General features: G+C 36.7%; 2 protein-coding genes and 1 pseudogene across 3 annotated transcripts; 1 reads left to right on the forward strand and 2 right to left on the reverse strand.

Annotated features, from left to right (window-relative positions):
* The first annotated feature begins 388 nt into the window (after positions 1–388).
* LOC140982983 (gamma-glutamylcyclotransferase 2-1-like) lies at positions 389–20,875 on the forward strand. 2 transcript variants are annotated; one of them, XM_073449797.1, is made up of 10 exons: positions 389–603; positions 674–806; positions 1,056–1,132; positions 1,734–1,790; positions 1,934–1,990; positions 2,132–2,172; positions 2,504–2,652; positions 2,766–3,195; positions 19,607–19,643; positions 19,692–20,875. In XM_073449797.1, exons 2-8 carry the CDS (start codon positions 698–700, stop codon positions 2,918–2,920), a joined length of 645 nt encoding a protein of 214 aa, XP_073305898.1. In that variant the 5' UTR covers positions 389–603; positions 674–697; the 3' UTR covers positions 2,921–3,195; positions 19,607–19,643; positions 19,692–20,875. The 2 variants fall into 2 exon arrangements, with proteins under 2 accessions (XP_073305898.1, XP_073305899.1); XM_073449798.1 differs by lacking the exons at positions 19,607–19,643; positions 19,692–20,875 and having other exon boundaries at positions 2,766–2,851; positions 2,937–3,172.
* On the reverse strand, positions 6,320–7,972 carry LOC140982103 (uncharacterized). Its single transcript, XM_073448519.1, has 2 exons — positions 7,730–7,972; positions 6,320–7,387 (listed from the first exon to the last, which is right to left on the reverse strand). Exons 1-2 carry the CDS (start codon positions 7,970–7,972, stop codon positions 6,320–6,322), a joined length of 1,311 nt encoding a protein of 436 aa, XP_073304620.1.
* Positions 19,426–25,372, reverse strand: LOC140982984 (probable plastid-lipid-associated protein 8, chloroplastic; annotated as a pseudogene).
* Positions 25,373–25,567: the final 195 nt, after the last annotated feature.

Below are 25,567 nucleotides of genomic sequence, written 5' to 3' on the forward strand. Positions count from 1 at the left end.
AAGACCCGTCCCATGACCCATTTAGTATGCCCAAACTCGTCCTAGATGAGATGGGTCCATTGCGGGTCTGGGTAAAACTCGGACCCATTGACATCCCTAAATCCCCCAACTTTATATTTGTTTGTCAACTTGTTTTATTAATGTGGAAATAATATATTTAATTTTCTTTTATATTTATATTATAATATAATTTTCTTAAAATTATTAGGACATAACATGGATTATATTCACTACAAATTTAAAAAGAATTATTTAATCGGATATAAGAATAATTATTTTTAAATTGTAGTGAATATAATCCATGTTAAAGTCTTAATGAAAATTTATTTTTTAAATTATGAAATTTATAAATAATTTGTTTGAGGAAAAATTTCAAAAAATAATCAATCATGAATCCTACAAATAAATCGCGAGTTTCTCCTCCACCTCCTCCCTCCCTCCCTCTCTCGCAGAGATCGACAAAATCTTTAGACAGAGAGAGATCCAACAAAGATCGAAAGAAAATCCATCCCCATTTCACCTTTTCGATTGTTTGCAGGATCCACGTTGCTCGATTCCATTCCGAGTTTAATTCACATCTGATTCGTTGCGTTTGATTCTTTTGTAAGTTTTTTTTTGGGTGTCGAGGACTTTTTTGTGGTGGATTGTTGATTTTTCTTCTTCGCTTGGGCAGGTATTTTTGATCAAGCAACGAAAGATGGTGTTCTGGATTTTTGGGTACGGGTCATTGGTGTGGAACCCAGGATTTGGATATGACGAAAAGGTGATTGGGTTTATCAGAGACTACAGGCGTGTATTTGATCTGGGTATGTTTTCTTTCGTAATTTATGGAATTTTTTAGTCTTTTATTTCTTTAAATTCTGATTTTTTTAGCAGACCCCTTCGATTTCATTTTTGAGTAATTTTAGTTTGTTGCTGCTAAACTCGAACCTTTTTCAGCTGTATTTGGAGTGGTATAATTAGTCTCTTAAAACTTACTTTGATAATTTTCAGAACAATTCTAAGAATTTACCGCTAGTTTATTGTTTAATTACATTTACTTTTATGGTTTTCAGCCTGCATTGATCACAGAGGTACGCCGGAACACCCAGCAAGAACCTGCACTTTGGAAGAACATGAAGGAGCAGTCTGCGTAATGATTTTTCCTCTTAAACGTTTGTTAATTTCCTTTGAAATGATATTTCTTCCAATGCTATGAGCCACACAAAGTAAAATGTCGAAATCCTTTCAGATAGTGATACTGATTAAGTGAAACGTGTCTGGTTTTTGGTGTCTTGTTTGTTCGTCAACTGAAAGAAAATTTGAGGTGCTAAATGCACTGGGACCACAGCTCAAAATCTTTCTATGACATGGTTTCTTTCATCTTTGAGATCGATGAACAGGGATTGTTGGTCCTGGAGGTCATCAAGAATTAGGTGATTGGGTTTCTGTGCCGAAATTTGATGTATCCTTCAAGATAAAGGCCAAAATTTGCCTACAAATTGGACCCCTGCGTTTTCCATTTCTCGTATACTTTCCTTATTTTTAAATCTGAACATTTTCTATTTTGTACGAGTTTTCAGTTATTAGATGATTGATTATGTCACTAAATTTTTTTCAAGCTTTAAGAGAAGGTCAATTTATTCCAGCAATTTGGACAACTATTTTCCCATTTATTGTATGCTTGTCTTGTTTATGGATGTGGCCCTTGTCTAGTTTGAAAGGTTTTCTTGATATGTCAATTCTTATTTCAGTGGGGAGCCGCTTACTGCGTGCGGGGAGGGCCAGAAAAAGAAAAGGAAGCAATGGCGGTATGATAAATTTAATTGTTTATTTGGTTCGAGTACAAATTTTCCCTTTGGGATTTCACTTTTCCCATATATACTGACTTCATAATTTGATATCTTAATGTTGCATTCTGAATTAATTATTTTGTTTATATATGTTTTGTTAGTATCTGGAACGAAGAGAATGCGAGTATGACAGAAAAACTTTGGTAGACTTTTTCAAAGTGAGTCTCAGTCTCTTCTTGTTCATTGTCCTTGCACTATACCATATCGAACTTTTTGCATGTTTCATTAGCTTAGCCATTTTGAAAGCATGTCAATTTTCATGGTTGCTTATTTTGTATTTTTGTGTTTTCTTAATGCAGGATGAAGATTCGGAAATGCCCTTTGTTAATGGGGTAATAGTGTAAGTGACCTCAAACATTCAACCAAAAAATGTTGTCCTCTATCTGGTTTTAATTTCAGTGTTTTCTGGTAAAAAGTTTTTCAGAAAATATACAGGAGAATGTTTGTAAATTCTTTTAAGTGTGGTATGCAAGCTGATAATCATAGATCAACTTTTAAAAGCTAAATTTAGATTAACGATTATGTTGCTTGTTTTGAACACGAGGAAAAATTTGAAAATGGAAATGAGGGTGTGATGTTTGTTTGTTTATTCGAAAATAAAGAGCACTGATTGGAAATAAAAACGATCATATGCTTGCTGTGTCATTGGTTCAACAATGGTAACGTTGCAGTTTCACATCCACGCCGGAATTATCGAACAAGTACTATCTCGGGCCTGCCTCCTTGGAGGACATGGCTAAGCAAATAGCTACTGCCTTTGGCCCACGCGGGAACAACCGAGACTACCTTTTCAAATTAGAGAAGGCCTTGTTTGATATCGGTAAATGCCCTGGAATCGACTTTTAATATTGGAAGATAGATGATCTTTAGAAATTCTCTGGACCATATGAAGTCATTTTTCCAAGTTCTAAATCAACCAGTGCATCTGTACAGGTCATGAAGATGACAGCATTATCGAGCTCGCAAACCAGGTGAGAAAGGTCCTTGGAATTGCAGGAATCGTACCTAAGGAAATCAAGGTGTTTGGACCATCCCTCGTTCCACATACAGCTACTTTATCGCCTCGGAAAATCGCAACCGTTGCCTGAAGTTAAGGAAATCAAGGTGTTTGGACCATCCCTCGTTCCACATACAGCTACTTTATCGACTCGGAAAATGACAACCGTTGCCTGAAGTTACAGCCGTTGATGGCTGATAGATGCTAACAGATGTTACAAATTTTCCTCTAAAAAAGTTGCCCAAGTTTTTTAGTATTCCTCGTTGAGTTGTTGTTATTACACGTTCACGGATGAGCCGAGGAATCGGCTTGCTGACGATGGTAACGCGGGATCGAGTATCCACTTTCGTTTTAATAATAAAAAAAGTTAAACGAGATCACAATGATTATTGCGCTAAACTCCTCATTTGTTTTTTTTTTTTTTTTTTTTTTTTTTTTTTTTTTTTNTTTCACATTATTTTTTTCTTTTTGGTTACAAGAGAGGGGGGTCACCCAAGATTATTCACTATCGAACAACTATTCCTTTACACGAGCCAAATCCCGCCTTGTCTGCCTGGATGATGGCATGCAGGCCTACATGAGGAGTCCACAGTTTTATAGCCTCTTTCCATTTTCAGAGCCTCCGCAGCCAAAAAATAAGCAGCCCTATTTTGTTCTCTGTAGATATGCTGTAGCTTAACCTTTCAGTTTCTAGCCAGTAGGCTAGCACACAATGAGATTAAGTTGATGAGAGATGAACATGGCATACCCTTATTATTAAGCCATTTGATCACTTCTATTGAGTCAATCCCCAGCATGATCTTCCTTTGACCTGCTTCCCATGCCATTTGCAACCCTTTGTAGGCGGCCCACAGCTCTGCTTCCCCGATCGAGCACCACCCTATGTTGTGCATGAAGCCAATCATCCAATCACCATATTCGTTCCGCAATAATCCGCCCCCACCAGCCTTCCGAATAGACTGCTTACAGCTCCCATCAACCTCGATTGAGCACCACCCTGCCGGAGGAGGTATCCACCTGACTACGCAATTGGTATACCTCTGGGTGTGACCTGGCATAACCCTTGAAGAACTGAAAGCTGATTTAATTTCGTTGAGTTGGTTCTTTAGCTGCTTCACTTTAAGATTCACATCTAGTCTCTTGTCCTTGAAAACGAGATCATTTCGCCATTTCCAAAGCCACCAAAGAGTAATGGCAAATAGAACATTCCAATTCCTGTTTCCATGTTCTGTCGTTCCTGGCCCAAGTTCGCCCTAAACCATTTGTCGAAGCTTAGCTTCAGAATATTTTGGAACGCATTAGTAGACATGAAACATCTCCATATTTCCCGAGCTTTTTCACATTTCCGAAAAATGTGATCCACGTCTTCCATATCATTCTGACACATAACACACATACCACTGGTGGTAAACCCTCTTTTAACTCTTTCCACATTGCTCATAATCTTTTCATGGATTCTAGTTTCCAAATCATTCCCCATAAGTTATCAGTAGTGTGATTTTGTATGCCCATTATCAGCTGCTCATAGGCTGAACTAATCGAGAAATTGCCGTTGCTGGTTAAGCCCCAGCAGATGCTGTCAACAGTATCATCTTCTTCGCTCAGCATACACGCAGCCAGCTTATCTTCCACGTGAGTGGGAAGCTTCCCATCTAAAGCTCCCCAATTCCATCCCTCTCCTTTGATCCAATAATCAAACACAGATTTGTTCCTCCCATCTGCTTCAATATTTTTGAGAAGATAAGTATTTAGTGGTTCATTTCCCAGCCACTTATCCGTCCAAAAACTTGTAGATTTACCGTTCCTCACTACACTTCTCTTCCCTTGTTCTAGTGTTTGCATGGCCTTGGAAATATCTTGCCAAGTCTTGGATGCTCCCTGTCTAGCTTGAATACCTTTACTGATATTGGTCTTGTGCATGTATTTCTCTTTCATCACTTGAGCCCAGAGGCTCTTCTTGTCGTTCATTAGTCTCCAGCCCAGTTTGGTCATGAAGGCTAGGTTCATTTGTTGCATCCTCCTAATCCCAAGGCCTCCCATAGATTTGGGTTTAGTAACCACTTCCCATTTAACCAAATGGCATTTATGTTCCCCATATTGTCCTCCCCAAAGGAAATTCCGAATTTTTTTCTCAATCTCAGAGCATATTCCCATGGGTAAGAGGCTTGTTTGCATGGTATAAAGGGGAATTGCATTGAGCACAGACTCTACCAAAACCTTCCGTCATGCAAAGCTCAAATACTTGGTTTTCCACCCCTCAAGTCTTGACTTAATTCTATCCGACACCTGCTTGTATAGATTATTGTTGGCTCTCCCATGCATGGACGGCACTCCGAGGTATTTACCAAGATCGTCAGTTAAGGGAATCCCCGACACAGTAGACAGACTGTTAGCCACCATATCATCCACATTTTTAGAGAAAAAAAATTTTGATTTGTGGAAGTTAACTTTTTGGCCAGAACATGAACAAAAGCTATTCAAGCACTCAAGAATAATGTTGAGTTGTTCGATGGAAGCCTCTGCATATAGGACCATGTCGTCGGCAAAGAGCATATGAGAAATGGGAGGGCCATTCCGAGAAAGTCGAATAGGCTTCCAGAAACCATTACTAACTGCTTGACAGATGATGTGACTTAGTCTTTCAATACAGAGAACAAATATGTATGAGGATATTGAGTCTCCCTGTCTAATTCCTCTGCTCGGTTTGATCCACTCCATCTGGTCCCCATTCCACAAAATCGAGAGCCTGGGAGATTCAATACAGTTCATGATATTTCTGACCCAAACTCTATTGAGGCCAACTTCAGTGAGAGTTTCCCGAATAAAGTCCCATGAAAGTCAGTCATAGGCATTTTCAAGATCTATTTTGATGGCCATGTATCCGTTTCCTCCGGTTTTCTTACGCATAGTATGAAAGGCCTCATGATACACCATAATGTTATCAGTTATTTGACGCCCCGGGACAAAGCTGCTTTGGAAATGCCCCACAAGGTCAGCCATGACAAGCTTAAGGCGGTTGGTCATGGTTTTGGTGAGAATCTTATACTCCACGTTGCATAGACTTATCGGCCTGAACTGTGTAATAAACTCCGGATTAGGAACTTTAGGTATCAATGATATAAGGGTATCATTGGTACCCACCGGCATCTCTCCAGAGTTGAAGTATTGAAAAGCAAACTCGCAAATGGAATTACCGACTATGTGCCACATTTTCTGATAAAAACCAGCTGGTATGCCATCTGGGCCAGGGGCCTTAAAAGGTGACATGCCAAAAAGGGCCCTCTTTATTTCTTCTGGTAGGAACGAAGCACTTAAGGCTTGGAGTGGGCTTCTGGTAGCCTTGGAAACCATTCGCTCCCTAAGATTCATGGTTAGGATTTGGGCCGAAGAGAGATGTGTAGAAATCTTGAACATTGTTTTTAAGACGATCCTCCTCAGTGATCCAGTTACCATTTTCCTCCTTGAGTGCCTCAATCTTATTTCTGCTTCTTCAAACCGTGGTAGAGGCATGATAGAATTTGGTATTTCTATCACCAGAGACTATCCAATCCTCCCTAGACTTTTGGTACCACAGTAGCTCTTCTTGTTCTAGTACTTTATCAAGCTCTCTTCGAAGTTTAGCATCCAGTTTGAGGAGTCTATGTCTAGGTTGGTGCCCCATAATTCTTTGCACTCCATAGATCCTTGATATTAGTTCCCTCTTCCGTTTGTGGATATTTCCAAAAGTTGCAGAGTTCCATTCTGTCAGGACATTGGCCAAAGAAATAACATTGTCTTTTAGCATCCGTTGGTCTTGCCATTCGTGCTGGATCACATTCTGAAAATCGCTATGGGTAAGCCAGGCAGCCTGGAAACGAAAAGGACCTTTACACTTGTATTTCTTGTCACCATGAAGTTTGACTAACAGTGGGTCATGATCAGATTGGATGATGGGAAGATGCATCACCCGAGCTTCTGGGAACATTTCTCTCCACTCTATGGTGCAGACACCCCTGTCCAGACGAGCTCCTTTGAAGGTATTACTATTATTCCCTCTCATCCAAGTGAATCTTGAACCAGTAAATACAAGGTCTAGAAGTCCTTGATTAAACATCCAGTCAGCAAAGCCCGCACTTCTACAGTAGGCCACCCCTCCAGTTGTACTGATTTCATGCTCAGTGATTACCGAGTTAAAATCACCTAAGGATATCCAGGGTCCCTCTATGTTAAGGTTCTCATTTGACAGATCGTTCCAGAGCCTCTTTCTAAGCGTGGCATTGGGGCTCCCATAAACAATAGATAGGAACCAAGGTATCGAAGTTCCAGTATCTACCTTTACCAAAACAAACTGTGGGTGGGAGTAGATGATCTTTAATCCTAAATCATCTTTCCAAAAGATCCATATGCCCCCACTAAATCCCACCGCTTCAACTCTTAACCAATTATCATAACCCATCTTGTTGCAGATATCATCGGCATGAGATCCTGAAACACGTGGTTCAAGCAAGCCAAGCACACTTGGATTGAATTTCTTAATTATATCTTTGAGGACGCGGTTCAGTTCTTTAGAAGGCGCACCCTGGAAATTCCACACCATCAAGTTCATATAGACGCTATACAGAGGAAGGAGTCGCACCACATTATATGCAACTAAACCACGAGCAAAAATCGACAGATCTTAAGCTTGAAGGGACCGGGCTTCCCCCATCCATCTCTCTTTGACGATGACGTCGTCTTTGTCCTCCACTTCATGGTCCATACACATATCATCACCCATATTACTAGGTGTTAAGAGAGGGTCTTGGTGGTGCCTGAACCCACTATCTTCTTCCCATAAAGAGTTATATTCCCAAGCTTCTCGACCCGGGACGTTATTTATCACCTCCCTAACTATGTGCTTACCTCCTTGTGATCCTCAAACGAGAACATGTTCTTCTTCTGCAGCTGCTTGTCTTGGCCCATTCTGGTATCGAACCCGACCTTTATTCATTTCTGAGCTTCGTCCTTGTTTCTCTTTCTGTGTAGATTGGATACCAATATTATCATTCCTTTGGGCCTCTTTATAATTCACTTCGATATTGGGCCTTCTACCTTTGCCAACTGGTTTAGTCGACTTGGGTAGTAATTCCTCTGGCTTATTGGGCCCATCCTCATTTTGGTCCATATCAAGGTTGTCTTCTTCCCTTAGCACGTCAAAATTTGAGTATCACATGCGGTTACAAGTATTATGTGCATTCTCCGAATCTTTCCTTGGGTCCAGCTTTCCAAATTTCTCCGAGCTTCCATTTTTAAACTTTCCATTTCGACGAGAGGATCTCACTACCATCATCCAAGGTTCGAATGTCTCCGTAATTTCCGCTGGGATTTGCACTTTCCTATTCTGGCCAGAAGGGTTACCTCTGTGCTCTTCTCGTTCTTCCCTCACCTGTTCCATCGGCCCACCACCATTTTCCGACGTCTCTCCGGAGTTGCAATCTCCTATAGAATGTCCATAGACTCCGCATTTGAAACAAATTAAATGGATACCTTCATACTCAATCCTTCGAACTTATCGTCGTAACATGAACTTCGCCGGTAGCGGTTTTCTAATGTCCACCTCCACACAAATTCTAGCAAATTTGCCTCTTGAAACCAGGCTAGTGGCCTGATCAACTCTGATGGGTCTTCCAATCTTGCTCCCCATCTTCATTAGTAAGTCCTTATCATAATATTCTATCGGAAGGCAGGGAAAGCGCACCCAAACTAATACTTGTTCTGTAGCATCCGAGACGGGATCGAAATTGGGGTACCATTCCTTGACGATTGGTCCATTACCATCCATGGGCCTTCGTATTTAGCGTGTTCATAGTTTTCCAAAGAAGCAAATCTAACAATTTAGTACTCATTTTCCAAGGCTACTAGTTCAATTGGAGCCTTAGGCTTCCACAGACTCTTAATGCGTCAGAATAGATAATTATACCCAATTGACCTGCCCATCACCTTGATGATTAATGTTTGCCGCCATGGTCTCCGGAGCCTGATCTTTTCCTCCTGAGAAAGCTTGATAACCGGGCACTTCTCATCCTCTCCATCGTCATCATAGAGCTCGTCTTCCGAAACAGTTCCGTCTTCCTCGTGATATCTTGATGGAGAATCTACCGCCTGAATCCCAAGGAAGGTATCCTTGAATGAGTTTCCAATTGGTGCAGTCGTTATCAGGGTAGGGTCCTTTCCTTGACAAAAACTTGTGTGAGACGGTCTCACGGGTTGTATTTGTGAGACGGATCTCTTATTTGGGTCATCCATGAAAAAGTATTACTTTTTGTGCTAAGAGTACTACTATTTATTGTGAATATGGGTAGGGTTGACCCGTCTCACAGATTAAGATTCGTGAGACGGTCTCACGTGAGACCCACTCTCTTCCCTTCCTCTTGATTTTCCCTCAAGGGTCCCTCCATAGTCACATGACTCACATCATCGCCTTCAAAATTTCGATCGCTCGTAGAAATCCTTGATTTTTTCTTGCTTCGTTCAAGTTGATATTTTTCCTCTTGAGAAAGCATTCTCCGGTCAAATTGGTTAATAATATAACACAGATTACATTTTCACATTATTGGAGAATAAGATACAAACGAATGTGGATTTGTTTTAAATATATGAAAACAAATAATTTTTGAAAATTTGATAGTTGTCTAGTCTCATTAATCATTAGAATCTATAATATTGCAGGTAGAGCTGAGTTTTTGGCAAATGCATTTTGTTGTATGTTAATGAAGAACAACAAAAAATTTTTGATCAGCCAAACAACTTAAGGAGATCTACTAGAATAAGAAGATCAGCTATATCTAGAGATTATGTTATGTATTTACAAGAATCAGATTTTAACATCGGAGCCAAAAATGATCTTGAAACGTTTTCACAAGCCATGAGTTGTAATGAGTCAAAATTACGGTTTAATCCTATGAAAGAAGAGATGAATTCTGTGGCACTTAATGGAGTCAGGGATCTTGTTCAATTGCCTGATGGTGTAAAAGCCATTGGATGTAAATGGGTTTTCAAAACAAAGAAAGACTCATTAGGTAACATTCAAAGATATAAAGCAAGACTCGTAGCTAAAAGATTCACTGAAGGAATCGACTACAAGGAGACTTTTTCTCTTGTATCTAAGAAATATTCTCTTTGTATCATTTTAACATTAGTTGCACATTTTGACTTAGATTTACAACAAATGGATGTGAAAACGACTTTTTTCAACGGAGAACTAGAGGAAGAGGTTTTTATGAAACAACCTGAAGGATTCTTCTCTAGTAATGGTGAGCATTTGGTATGTAAGCTTAAGAAATCTATATATGGATTCAAACAAGCTTCTCGTCAATGGTATTTGAAATTTCATGATGTTATCTTTTCATTTGGATTCGTAGAGAACATCATGGATCAATGTATATACCAAAAGGTCAGTGGGAGTAGGATTTGTTTCTTTATTCTATATGTGGATGATATATTATTTGCAACCAATGATAAGGGTTTGTTATATGAGGTGAAACAATTTCTCTCTAAAAACTTTGACATGAATGTAAGAAAAAGTGACACATATCAGAAGAAGAATAAACGTGTAGGAAATGGCGACGGCTATTGCCTACATCTTTTGACAAAACATGCGTACGCTGTCTCAACTTTAGAAAATTGAGACGTGCATGCGCCTCTTCTTTTGACAATAAGGCTCTCGCAATCACTCATTAATGGTATGATAGACCTATAAATACCGGTGATTGAGGTCCCTAAACACACATCTCATTAAAAAAATACACCATCTAAGGAGAGAATTGAAGTGCTTAGAAGGCTTCAACTGGAAGAAAATCAGAAAACTTACAAATTCCTCGATGGCTGGAGGTAACGCTCTATCCGCTTCCACATATTGTTTATCATGTTTATATATACGTAGAAACATGATTTTTTGAGAAAAATTATGACATTTGGTATCAGAGCCGTGATACCTCTACCTTGAAAATAATCGTTCTTCATTTTTCTGAAATTTATATATAATGAACTATTCGAAAATTTGATTCTCAAATTTTGATAAAAGATAAGTAAATTTTTTATTTTTTTGGAAAATCTGGATGAGGCCATGAAGGTCGTGACTGGTTTTTTCTAAAAGTAGAGAGGTGAAGACAATAAAATATACAAATGAGCTGCCTTCATATTTCAAACATTTAATATGAATTCAACATATCACGTGAATTCACATGAAACATTAATGATATGCAATGTTTTATTATTATAATATTTTTATTATTTTTTTACAAAAAATATATTATTATAATAATCTATATGAGATTGTCGCTGGCCATTTGGTCCAATTTTTTATTATTATTATTATTATTATTAAATAATAATAAAAATTAATGTGTATATATATATTATTGGTATCAATTAATGTTAAAGGAGACCTACACAAGTTTGATAATTGAAGCAATTGTCGGTAAAAATTTATTTATTTTATTATTTTTTTAATAATAATAATAAATAAATCAATAATTAATTTGTAATTAAGTTATATGTATAATTCAATATACATATAGCATTTGGTTAAATAATTTGTACACATTAAAATAGTTCTAAAGTTTATAAATAATTTATTTTGTGCATAAAATTTTTATTTTGTTATATGTATGTATAATTTGTTGTTACATACAATATTGAGTGGAATAAAATTAATGCACTAAAATTAAAATTATAAATATTGCTTATAGTTTTCTGCAATAGTATGATAATTCAAATCATTATAATTCACTTATATGAACAAATTAAGTAAAAATGTGAATATAAAATTATTTAAAGTTTTGGTTTATAAAGATTCACATAAATGTGGATAATTAAAGTGAATAATAGTTATAAGATGACATGAGAAAACATCATCTGGGGGAGTTCTTCATAGATCGATTTAAACTGCCTTGACTAGCCAATGGTCTCCTTGAGGAACGTTGCTTTGTCTAAGAGTTATATATTTAAAAGGCCTTAGCCCTACCGATCTTTCCTTGGTGCACTCTTAGAAAATGTTGATTGCGCTAAATAATTATTATATAAAACATTAAATAAAGCCAAAATTTTGTCCAATGAACCGTATAATTTTAATAATTGAGTAATGACCACAACATCCTTAATTATGGAAAATTATGCATTAAGTGGTTTGGATCAGATAGGACATCAATTGTAATTAATTATATAAACATAATAAATTTTACCCCACAGAGATTTTTATTATATTTATATAACTAATTAGGTTAAAATATCAAAATTATATTTTCTTAATTTATCCACATTTTGATAGTTTAGCATAAAATTACAGAAAAATCTTATTGAATTAAAATTTTAGCCCAAAGACAAATTTTATGTCACTAGATTTTAAAACATTATTTACATTGGTAAACATGAGATTACCTCAAAATTTTAAAAATAATAAGCATATTATATTTTTATGCAGTTATGCAGCCTTCAAATTTTTTAGATATGAAATGTGACATTCTTGAACTGAAAGTCGATAATTATAAAATATGGAAAGAAAGAATTCATCTTCAATTAGGGTGGATGGATATTGATTATGCTATACGAAAGACGAGACATCTGCTATGACTGAAAACAGCATTCAAGATGATGTTGATCTTTATGAAAAATGGAGTGATCTAATCGACTCTGTGTAATGTTCATAAAGACCAAAATCTCTGCTGGTATGCGTGGTTCTGTCGATCAGCATAATAATGTCAATGAATTACTGAAGACTATTGATGAACAGTTTCAGTATTCAGATAAGGCACTTGCAAGTACATTAATTATGAAATTCTCTTCATTAAGGCTCACTAGTGTGAGAGGTGTGCGAGAGCACGTCATGAAAATGCGAGACATAGCAGCTCGTCTAAAAACACTTGAAGTGAAAATGTCTGAAAATTTTCTTGTGCACTATATTTTATGGACTCTTCCACAACAATATGTACCCTTCAAAATTTCCTACAACACACATAAGAATAAATGGTCAATCAAAGAATTAATGACCATGTGCGTTCAAGAGGAAGGAAGGTTGTTGATGGAAACAAGTGATAATTCTCTCCTTAGATGGTGTATTTTTTCCTTATGAGGTGTGTGCTTAGGGACCTCAATCACCGGTATTTATAGACCTCTCATACCATCAATAAGTGATCACGGGAGCCTTATTGTCAAAAGAAGAGGCGCATGCACGTCTCAATTTTCAAAAGTTGAGGCGGCGTACGCATGTTTTGTCAAAAGATGTAGGCAATGACAGTCGCAATTTCCTACACGTTTATTTTTCTTCTAATATGTGTCATTTTTTCTTACATTATCCCACTTGACACATATATCTCATTTACCATATGAGAAAACAAAATACATGAATTATGGTAATAGGTCATCTTAAAACGAGTATTATCTTCCATGTATCACAATGCATTATATCTCTCAAATCTGTATAACTTAATGAATAAACCTTATGTTTATTCAAGGTCCAACTTTATGGATATTTCTCGGATCAATGAAGGTGTGCACAAAAAATATGAGAAAAAATCACATCATAGTTTCATTAATTTGTTCTTACAACAAAATTACATAAAGGAACCAAGTCTCATTTTTTCTGTATGATCCTTAAATTTCAATAGTGACATGCCTTTAGTCAAAGGATTCGCAATCATCAATTTAGTGCTAATGTGCTCGATAAGTAACTTTTGATCTTTAACATGTTCTCGTATGGCTAAATACTCAATGTCGATGTGATTGCTTCGATTACCACTTTTGTTATTTTTAACCATAAAAACAACAGCTGAATTGTCATAATATATTCTTAATGGCCTAGATATAGAATCCAAAATTCTAAGCCTCAAAATGAAACTCTTCATCCATACACCATGTGAGATTGCCTCAAAACAAGCTACGAACTCAGCTTCCATAGTGGAAGTAGCAGTCAATGTCTGTTTTGCACTTCTCCAAGATACAGCTCCACCAGCTAGCATGAAAATATATCCTGAAGTGGATTTCGTGAATCAATGCAGCCAGCGTAGTCTGAATCAGAGTATCCAATTACTTCCAAATTCTCAATTCATCTGAACATAAGCATATAATCTTTGGCCCCTTGAAGGTACCTCATAACTTTCTTTGCAGCTTTCCAATGGTCTAAACCTGAAATACTCTGATATCTTCCAAACTTCCCAACAACAAATGCAACGTCAGATCTAGTGCCAACTTGAGCATACATCAAGCTTTCGACATCAGAAGCATAAGGAATGTTTTTCATTTGTTCTCGCTCTAGATCATTCTTTGGGAATTAGTTTAAATTTAACTTATCTCCTTTCACAATGGGAGCTATACTTGATGAACAATCTTTTATCCAATATATCTCTAAAATTTTGATGATATAAGTTTCTTGAGAAAGACCTAGAATACCTCGAAGCCGATTTCTATGTATCTTAATGTCAATGACATAAGATGCATCGCCCATATCCTTCATATCAAAGTTTTCATAGAGAAATTGTTTCACCTCATATAACAAACATTTATCATTGGTTGCAAGTAATATATCATCCACATATAAAATAAGGAAACAAATCTTACTCGCACCGACTTTCTTGTATATACATTGATCCATGATGTTCTCTACAAATCCAAATGAAGAGATAACATCATGAAATTTCAAATACCATTGACGGGAAACTTGTTTCAATCTATCTATAGATTTCTTAAGCTTACATACCAAATGCTCACCATTAATAGAGAAGAATCCTTCAGGTTGTTTCATATAAAAATCTTCCTCTAGTTCTCTGTTGAGAAAAACTGTTTTCACATCCATTTGTTATAAATCTAAGTTAAATGTGCAACTAATGCTAAAATGATACGAACATAATCTTTCTTATATACAGGAGAAAAAGTCTCCTTGTTGTCGATTCCTTCGTAATGAGTGAATCATTTAGCTACGAGTCTTGCTTTATATCTTTCAATGTTGCCTAATGAGTCTTTCTTTGTTTTTAAGACTCATTTACATCCAATGACTTTTTACACCATCAGAAAACTGAACAAGATCTCAGACTCCATTAAATGCCATAGAATTCATCTCTTCTTTCATGGGATTAAACCATAATTTTGACTCATTACAACTCATGGCTTGTGAAAACGTTTCAGGATCATTTTCGGCTTCGATGTTAAAATTTGACTCTTGTAAGTACACAACATAATCACTAGATATAACTGATCTTCTTATTCTAGTAGATATCCTTAAGTTGTTTGGTTGATCAACAATTTCTTATTGTTCTTCATTAACAACTTGATCAAGTGGATTTTCATCAACGATTTGTGGAACTTCAGTAACTGGTTGCCTAACACCCATTTGATTTTGAGAGGTGTGAATAACGACCAATCTATCATTGAATAAGAGGGTTGCGAATTAATGTGATCTTTCTCAAGAACTATGTCATTTGAATGATCACTCCCACTAATCAAATCATTTTCAAGAAATTTTGCATTTCTTGATTCCACAATTCTAGTGTTGTGAGATGGACAATAGAATATGTACCCTTTGGATTTTTCTGCATACCCGACGAAATATCCACTTATAGTTCTTGGGTCCAGTTTCTTTTCATGTGGGTTGTAAACTCTTATTTCTGAAAGACAACCCCAAATACGTATATGTTGCAAACTCGGTTTCAAACCTTTAAATAATTCAAATGGCGTCTTTGGGAAAGCTTTAGTTGGAACTCGGTTTAGTATATACAAAGCTGTCTTAAGAGCTTCAGTTCACAATGATTTAGGAAGTTTTGAACTATTAACATGCCCCTCACCATATCCAATAATGTTCGATTTCTCCTCTCAACTATGACATTTTGGTCAGGAGAACCAGGCATAGTATATTGGAAACAATCTCATGTTCCTGGAGAAACTTTGCAAACGGACCAGGTGCCTGTCCATTCTCAGTGTATTTACCATAATATTCTCCACCTCTATCAGTTCTCACGATCTTAATTTGTTTATCACATTGTTTCTCTACTTCAACATTAAAAACTTTAAAAGCTTCAAGTGCTTCGTTTATGTTATGAAGTATGTAGATATACATATATTGTGAGTAATCATCAATGAAAGATATGAAGTATTTCGGACTTTGCATGTCCATATCAGGACAACATATATCTGAATGTATGATTTCTAATATTTCTGTACTCCTCTTGGCACCTTTTTTAGACTTATTGGTCTATTTTCTCTTTATGCAGTCCACACAAGTCTCAAAATCAGTAAAATCTAAAGTACTAAGTACTCCATCATTCACTAATCTTTTAATCCTCTCTATGGAAATGTGTCCCAATCTCTTGTGCCACAATATAGAAAAATCTTCATTTATAACACATCTTTTAATACATCTCTGAACATGCATAGTGATGTTATTATTTTGTAAAGAAATAGAAAAAAGATCATCAATCATTGTACCATTTCCAACAATATTTGATTTATAAAATAAATTTATTGATTTATCCAAAAATTGAAATGAATAACCAAGGGATACAAGATTTGAAACCGAAATTAAATTCCTCGAAAAACTAGGAACATAAAATGTCTTTTTCAATTTTAAAATAAAACCAATATCCAATATAAGGCAGCAAGTCCCAATAACCTCCACATGCGAAAACACCTTGTTTCCTGAAGAGATGTTCCGCTCATTTCCTTGAGGTTTCCTTAGTCTTTGCATACCCTGCAAGTTATTTGTAACATGGATTGTAGAACCAGAATCAATCCACCATATGTTATAAATCATATCAACCATATTAGATTCATAACAGACAAATGAAAAAGGAATACCTTTCTTTTCAAGTCAATCCTTAAATTTATTGCAATCCTTCTTCATGTGTCCTATCTTTTTACAGAAGAATCACTTAGATTTTTTCTTGATGTCAGGTTGGGGTGGAATTAATCCTTTCCCTTTTTCCTTGACTTTGGCTTGCTTCTTATAATTTTCTCATGTAGTCATAAATACATTATCACTTGTTTCCATCAATCTTCCTTCCCCTTGAACACACATCGTCATTAATTCATTGATTGACCATTTATCCTTATGTGTGTTGTAGGAAAATATGAATGGTCCATATTGTTGTGGAAGAGTGCATAAAATATAGTGCACCAGAAAAGTTTCAGACATTTACACTTTAAGTGTCTTTAGTCGAGCCGCTATGTCCCGCATTTTCATGATGTGCTCTCGCACACCTCTCACACTAGTGAGCTTTAATGAAGAGAATTTCATAATTAAGGTGCTTGCAAGTGCCTTATCTGAAAACTGAAACTGTTCATCAATAACCTTCAGTAATTCTTTGACATTATTATGCTAATCGACAGAATCACGCATACCAGCAGAGATTTTGGTCTTTATGAATATTACACAGAGTCGATTAGATCGCTCCTATTTTTCACAAAGATCAACATCATCTGGAATGTTGTTTTCAGTAATAGCAGATAGTTCGTCTTTCCATATAGCATAATAAATATCAATCCACCCTAATTGAAGATGAATTCTTTCTTCTCATATTTTATAATTATCGCTCTTCAATTCATGAATGTCACATTTCATATCAGAAAAACTCACAGGTTGCATAACTACATAAAAATATAATATGCTTATTATTTTTAAAATTTTGAGGTAATATCATGTTTACCAATGTAAATCATGTTTTAAAATCTGGTGACATAAAATTTTCTTGTGGGCTAAAATTTTAATTCAATAAAATTTTTCTGTAACTTTATGATAAAACTATCAAAATATATTTTCCCTTAACTACTGTGGGTAAATTAAGAAAATATAATTTTGATATTTTAACATAATTAGTTATATAAATATAACAAAAATCCATGTGTGGTAAAATTTATTATGTTTATATAATTAATTACAATTGATGTCCATTATGTGATCCAAATCCACTTAATGCATAATTTTTCATAATTAAGGATGTTGTGGCTATTCCTCAATTATTTAAAATTATACGGTTCACTGGACAAAATTTTGGTTTTACTTAATACTTTATATAATAAATATTTAGAAATGCAATCAACATTTTTCAAGAGTGCTCTCAGAAGGGCTAAGGCCCTTTAAATACCTAACTCTTAGACAGAACAACGTTCCTCAGGGAGACCAGTGGCTAGTCAAGACAGTTTTAAACCGATCTATAAAAAAATCCTCCAGATCATTTTTCTCATGTCACCTTATAATTATTATTCACTTTAATTATCCATATTTATATGAATCTTTATAAGCCAAAACTTTAAATAACGTTATATTCACATTTTTACTTAATTTATTCATATAAAATTATATAAACATAATAATAATCAAATATGAACAATTTGTGAATTATAATGATTTGAAATATCAAACTATTGCAAAAAAACTATAAGCAATATTTATAATTTTAATTTTAGTGCATTAGTTTTATTCCACTCAATATTGTATGTTACAACAAATTATACATACATATAACAAAATAAAAATTTTATGCACAAATTAAATTATTTATAAACTTTAGAAATATTTTAATGTGCTTTAGAAATATTTTAATGTGTACAAATTATTTAACCAAATGCTATAACTTAATTACACATTAATTATTTATTTATTTATTATTATTATTAAAAAATGATAAAATGAATAAATTTTTACCGACAATTGTTTCAATTGTCAAATTTGTGTAGGTCTCCTTCAACATTAATTGATACCAATAATATATATACACATTAATTATTATTATTATTTAAAAATAATAATAATAATAAATAATTTGACCAAATGACCACCGACAATCTCATATAGATTATTATAATAATATATTTTTTAAAAAAATAATAATAAATATTATAATAATAAAAACATTGCATATCATTAATGCTTCATGTGAATTCACGTGATATGTTGAATTCATATTAATTGTTTAAAATATGAAGGTAGCTCATTTGTATATTTTATCGTTTTCAACCTTTCCACTTACAGAAAAAACCAGTCACGACCTTCATGGCCTCATCCATATTTTCAAAAAATAATAATAATAAATTTACTCATCTCGTATCAAAATTTGAGAATCAAATTTTCGAAGAGTTCATTATATATGAATTTCAGAAAAATGAAGAACGATTATTTTCAAGGCAAATGTATCACGACTCTGATACCAAATGTCAGAATTTTTCTCAAAAAATCATGTTTCTACGTATATATAAACATGATAAACAATATACGGAAGCGGCTCGAGCGTTACCTCCAGCCATCGAGGAATTTGTAAGTTTTCTGATTTCCTTCCAGTTGAAACCTTCTAAGCACTCCAATTCTCTCCTTAGATGGTGTATTTTTTTTCTTATGAGATGTGTGCTTAGGGACCTCAATCACCGATATTTATAGGCCTCTCATACCATCAATGAATGATTGCGGGAGCCTTATTGTCAAATGAAGAGGCGCATGCGCGTCTCAATTTTCTAAAGTTGAGGCGTCGTACGCATGTTTTGTCAAAAGATGTTGGCAATGGCCGTCACCATTTCCTACACGTTTATTCTTTTTCTGATACGTGTCACTTTTTCTTAAAGTACCATTAATAGCTAGTCATTATTGTGTCATCTTATCAAATTGCAGACTGATCAAAGTATACTCTAAACCTCTTTGCTTTTATAGTAATCAAGGAGGAAGAAGAGAGAACCTCTGGAACCCTTTCCAAGCCTAATCTTATCATCAATGTATGTTATTTGAATCTTCACTTCACTCACCACCATTTTTTAATTCCCGTCCTCCAACTTTGAGTTCTGGAAGCTAGAATACGAGTCGAACACATTCTCCATCCAGAGCTGTCAATTTTCCTGTTTATCAGCCAAACTATTCAGATAGTCTCACGGAGTTCAACAAAGGTCAAGACTATGAACTACTCCAGCAGGTTCAAATACTAGTTATTTTCTATATACATATAGACAATAAACATGAGTCGAGCTCTGATACATGTGAAACTACTTCAAATAAAACTCGAATCATGAGCCGAGGCTCAATCTTTTAGGCTTGGAATTGCATAGCAAGCTCCAACTCTTACAAAAGTTGAGCTCTATCCAAAATAGTTCGTTTTAGAGCATGGAATTCAGCTTCATCTTGAATAAATATGAGCATCAACTCATATGGTGTCATTCAATGAAGTCATGGCTATAACCTGATTGTTATCATACGATGGAGGAATAAAAGAAAAACATAAATGCTTATGATCACAAGGGAAAAATTACGGTTCAAAGAAACATCTCCATCGAATAATCCCAGCACAGAAAAAGTTACTCTGTTTTTTACAGTATCCATGGATTCATGACCTGAATCGTTTCCTTGGTTTTGAATATCAGACTTCCGAATGCATTTCGATATCCACCACCTGGTGATGTAGGATTTGAGCAATACTGCACATCCCATCTGCAAATAAGTTTTTATAGGAAAGATCTTCACATTTTTTGAAAGCTAAAATGGAATCAAAGAGTAGTTATACATAAAAGAATAAAGGCAAAAGAAAGTCTTCGGTCTTCCTTTCATGGAAGTAGCTCAAAATAAAGTAGAAAGCGAAAAGGGCTATTCTTCATTGGTTATGCAATATATCTAGTGTGGAAGTAGGCCATCATTTAAATTGGAAAATATGGGGATTAAAAAGTCCTTGGATGAGCATCAAGTGGAAACTCGGTTCACGAAGCATAGTGAAAAGAGAGGTTGTTAGCTGACAAACTTTGGATACACCATTTTGATAATAGTTAGAAATGATAGCTCAAACATTCAGTAGAATTCAAATTGAAATTAGCATCACAGTGGCAAATAACTATAGTTAATAGGGATTTTGACCTCTAAATATAAGCGGGCACTTTGTAGGCTCAGCAACACAATTTTTGCAATGAATTAGCCACTTCAGCTACCCATTGGTGTTCATTTCTTGACAGAATAACTCCTCTATAATTTTGCACAACCTAATGAAGCCAAAGATCTTAGTTTCTCTTCACTAAAAGTAGCAACGACATATGGAAAAGCTTACAATTATGATCAAACAAAACAAAAGTTTTATTTCGGGAAACAATCTCGACTTGTGGATTGATTGATTTACCCATGATAGGCTACCCTTTCACATGGGCCAAGAGCAGGGGAACACCGAATGTCATCGAAGAAAGGATTGACCGAGCACTTGTTGCACCAAGTTGGTCCTCGCTTTTTCCCCAGGCCAAGCTGGTTAACCACAGCGCCCCCCTCTCAGACCATAATCCAATCCTACTCACTACCGAAAACAAGCTTCATTATGCTAAAAGAAAGGGATTTCGATTTGAAAATTCATGGCTAAACGAACCTGGGTTTAGCGATATAGTTCGAGAAAATTGGGAAATGCACCCAACCAGACTTTCCCTGACAGATTGGCTAGAATCGCAGAAACTTTACAACAATGGGGAAAACGGGTATCTCGGAAGTTTCGAGACGAGATAGACAAGTGCAAAAGAGAAATAGAGGAACTCCGATTCAGGAATGACAGCGAATCAGTGCATCACCATCAAGATTTGAACTCTAAGCTTATAAGACTTCTAACTCAAGAAGAAGACTTTTGGAAGCAAAGAGCTAAAACTTATTGGTTAAAGGATGGGGATCTAAATTCAAGATTCTTCCACAGAACAGCCACAACCCGAAGGGAGGTAAACAGAATAAAAAAACTTAGAGATGACACCGGAAATTCTTATGATCATATCGATGATTTGTGCTGTATCGCTAAGCAATATTTCAACGAATTGTATTCCTCGATAGTGGCAGATTGCGATCTTATCATTTCCAAAACTATGCCAGTGGTCTCCGCTACAGATAACAGTGAAATTATTGCTCCGTTCCGCATTGAGGAAGTAAAAAAAGCTCTTTTCCAGATGAATGGTGACAAATCACCTGGCCCCGAACGATACAACCCTGCTTTCTTTAAAAAATTCTGGAGTTTGGTTGGACAAGACATCTTCACTGAATTCAACAAATGGCGCTCAAAATGGTCGCTTCCCAGACCACTTGAACGACACACATATAGTCCTTATTCCCAAAGGAGAGAATCAAAGCAGCATGAAGGACTACCGCCCCATTTCCCTCTGCAACGTCCTCTATAAAGTGTTCGCCAAAGTCTTGGCAAATCGCATGAAGCCTCTCCTCAAGAAGATAATATCAGATTTCCAATTGGCATTTGTTCAAGGGAGATCTATTATTGACAACGTGGTGGTAGCTTTTGAGATGATACATCACCCCAAAAGAAAGACTAAGGGTAAAGAGGGGATTGTGGCATTAAAACTCGATGTTAGAAAAGCATACGACCGTCTAAGTTGGGAATTTCTGGAGAAGATGATGATCAAGCTTGGGTTTGACAGACAGTGGGTGAATCTTATAATGCTTTGCACTTCATCAGTATCCTATTCGGTGCTAGTAAACGATAGAGTGGTCGGCCCTATCCAACCTTTCCGGGGTTTACGTCAAGGATGTCCGTTATCAACCTACCTTTTTATTCTTTGCGCTCACGGATTATCTTCCCTGATCCTGGATGCAGAGAGAAGAGGATTTATTCACGGCTGCAAAGTTAGTAGGGGAAGACCGACCATTTCTCACCTCTTGTTCGCTGATGATAGCCTTCTGTTTTGCAAAGCGAAAGAGGATGAGTGTGAGACTATGAAGCAGCTCTTACGTGAGTATGAAGATGCTTCAGGCCAGCCTATCAATTTCACAAAATCTGGAATCATGTTTAGTGGCAATGTGAACCAAGAACAGCAACACATGTTAGCTAATATCTTTGGAATTACAAATGATCTGCGTTCAGGAAAATACCTTGGGCTCCCCTCGCTCATTAGAAGAAATAAGAAAGATATATTCAGATACATAAAGGATAGACTCTGGCAGAAGATCCAAAGCTGGAGAGACAAGTTTCTCTCCAAAGCAGGCCGAGAAATCATGATCAAGGTGGTGGCCCAAGCTCTACCAACTTACTGCATGAATGTATTTCTACTGCCTAAGTCTACAACCGACGAACTTAAACGTATCATGAACTCGTTCTGGTGGGGTTCTCGACCAAATGGCAATCGAGGTATTAAATGGATAAAGTGGGAGCGCCTCTGCCCTAGAAAGATTCATGGGGGAATGGGCTTTAGGAATCTGGAATCATTCAACCTGGAAATGTTGGGTAAACAAGCATGGAACCTAATCTCTAAACCGAACTCTCTTATGGCCAGAATTCTTAAAGCCAAATACTATCCCAACTCGAGTTTCCTTGAGGCTCAACTCGGTCACAAACCCAGCTTCATCTGGCGGAGTTTGTGGAGCTCTAAGATTATAATGAACAAAGGAGTTAGATGGCGAGTGGGAGATGGTCACAGCATTCGTGTGTGGAAAGATCCATGGCTTCGAGACCCATACAACTTCTCTATAGTATCCAATCCACCTAGTGGCACTGAATCAATGCTAGTAAGTGAGCTCCTTACTCCATCCACCCATCAATGGAATACAAGTCTGATTCAAGAGATCTTCTGCGATCGAGATGCTAAGGAAATCTTGAACATCCCTGTACACATGGGTATGGGGCGGGACAAATGCATATGGCATCACGGAAGTAATGGAAAATACTCCGTACGCTCAGGATATAAAATTGTTCAAGAGATTCACGCAGACGGTGAGGACTACCGACTACAAGGAAATTGGCAGAAGCTGTGGAGCTTAAATATCCCACCTAAGGTGAAGACTTTCCTATGGCGTGTAGCAAGGGACATCCTCCCTAACAGAGGAAACCTCCAAAAGAAACACATCAACGTGCCCATCTCGTGTGCTACCTGCGGAGGTGAGTGGGAAAATTCTTGGCACCTGTTCATTTTCTGCCCTCTGGCAAAAGATTGCTGGGAAAAACTTGGCTTATGGAACCGCGTGCTTTCCTGTACAAACGAAGCGGAAGGATTTGTGCAATGGTTCTTTCAAATTATCAGCAACACTCCTGAACTTGTCACAGACAAAATTACTATGGTTTTATGGGGAATATGGAGAGCAAGAAATGACATGTTGTGGAATAGGAACTCTCAGTCAGCAACCCAAGTAATTGAACCAGCGTTGAAGTTTCTATCGGATTGGAGAGGTGTGCGTAGCAATGGGAATTCAAGTGACAGCAGACAGGAAACAACAAGTCAGACGCTTAACTGGCAGAAACCACAAGCACCTGCGCTCAAATGTAACATAGACGCGACTATACAGTACGACTTGAGAACTACAGGAATGGGTATGGCACTCCGAGACTCAACCGGCTCCTTTATATCAGCTAGAACCAATGCATTTCTGGGCCTAGTGGGAATCAAAGAAGCAGAAGCTATGACACTCAAGGAGGCGCTTAGTTGGACTGAAGGCATGGGACTCCAAGAAGTCATCTTTGAATCAGATTCCAAATTAGTAGTCGACACAATAGATTCGCATAGAGAAGACGACTCGGAATTTGGGAACATCACCTTCGCGTGCCGCGAAATTCTCAGTCAAAGACCATCTTATAAGGTCCGCTTCACCCGTAGACAAGCAAACAAAGTTGCCCACAATCTAGCTAGGGAATCTTGTTTTCATGCTTGTCCCATAGTCTTGACCTCAATACCAGACTTTATTGTTGATGCTATGCATGAGGATTGTAATAACTCTTCCAATTAATAAAATTATCGTCTTTTCAAAAAAAAAAGTAGTAACGACATATGGAAAAGCTTACAATTATGATCAAACAAAACAAAAGTTTTATTTACAACAAAAATAAGGTAACGGTTAATATTTTGTTGCAAGGAACTCTAACTTCTCTTCCCCTCCCCCACCTTTGGACAACTCCAACCCTGCACTAAAATAGTGTGAATATTCTCCAATGGGGCTGTGCTATTTTGCCCCTCCTCCTCTACGCCAAATTCTAGTCAGAAAACAAATCAAGCAGGTGGCTTAATCGATCTATTTGATCACCCCAAATGAAACTCAGAAGAAAAGCAATACATGGAAAAAGGATTATTTTTCCCAAAATACATTTCCCGTAAACAACACATCGATTTTATAACAAAAAGATGAAACTTGCACCTGTGATAGAATGGATTCCACCAATTCATCAGGCTTAGTCAACAGTGGAGTCGTCGCCCCCGACATCGACGCATATATTCCCGAGGCAGCGGTGGCCGACAAGCGACGAGGAGAAATCACGAGGGCTTGCCCAAATTCCTTCTCCGAGGAAAAGGCGTGGGGATTCTAACAGAGGCATTTGCAGCAGAGAAGATATACACAGCCACGGTCGCCATTCTCGACGAGTTTTGTCGGCAAGCAGCCAGTCTTCAGTCACATAAAAATCTACCTGGGGCGGATCGAAATTCTAATCCATGAACCTGAACGCGCCACTACTTATTTCTTTTTTCTTGTTACCCGGTTCGATTTTCTTTCCTCATATCGGTTTTTGTCGAAATCAGTTTGGAAATTTTGTCCATATGATAGAAGATGGTTAGAGCCGGGATGGTTACAATCCGAGTTCTAAACTCGGTGGTCCTGGTTTTGAACTCAACGGTCTGGGTCTAGGCCCGATATCCGATTCAACCCTTACGCTTTTTTTCCAAAAAATTACTTATTAAATTTTAAAAGTAACAAATATTTTTTTAATATTTATGCTTTAATGAATGAAAATTAAGCAAGATAGTTAAGAAAAACTCGAAACGATAACAACCGGGATTCGAAGTTTGAATCCGCAGTCAAAGTGCACAAATGAGC

The sequence above is a fragment of the Primulina huaijiensis genome, chromosome 8, assembly GCF_012295235.1.
Source record: "Primulina huaijiensis isolate GDHJ02 chromosome 8, ASM1229523v2, whole genome shotgun sequence".
NCBI lineage: Eukaryota > Viridiplantae > Streptophyta > Magnoliopsida > Lamiales > Gesneriaceae > Primulina > Primulina huaijiensis.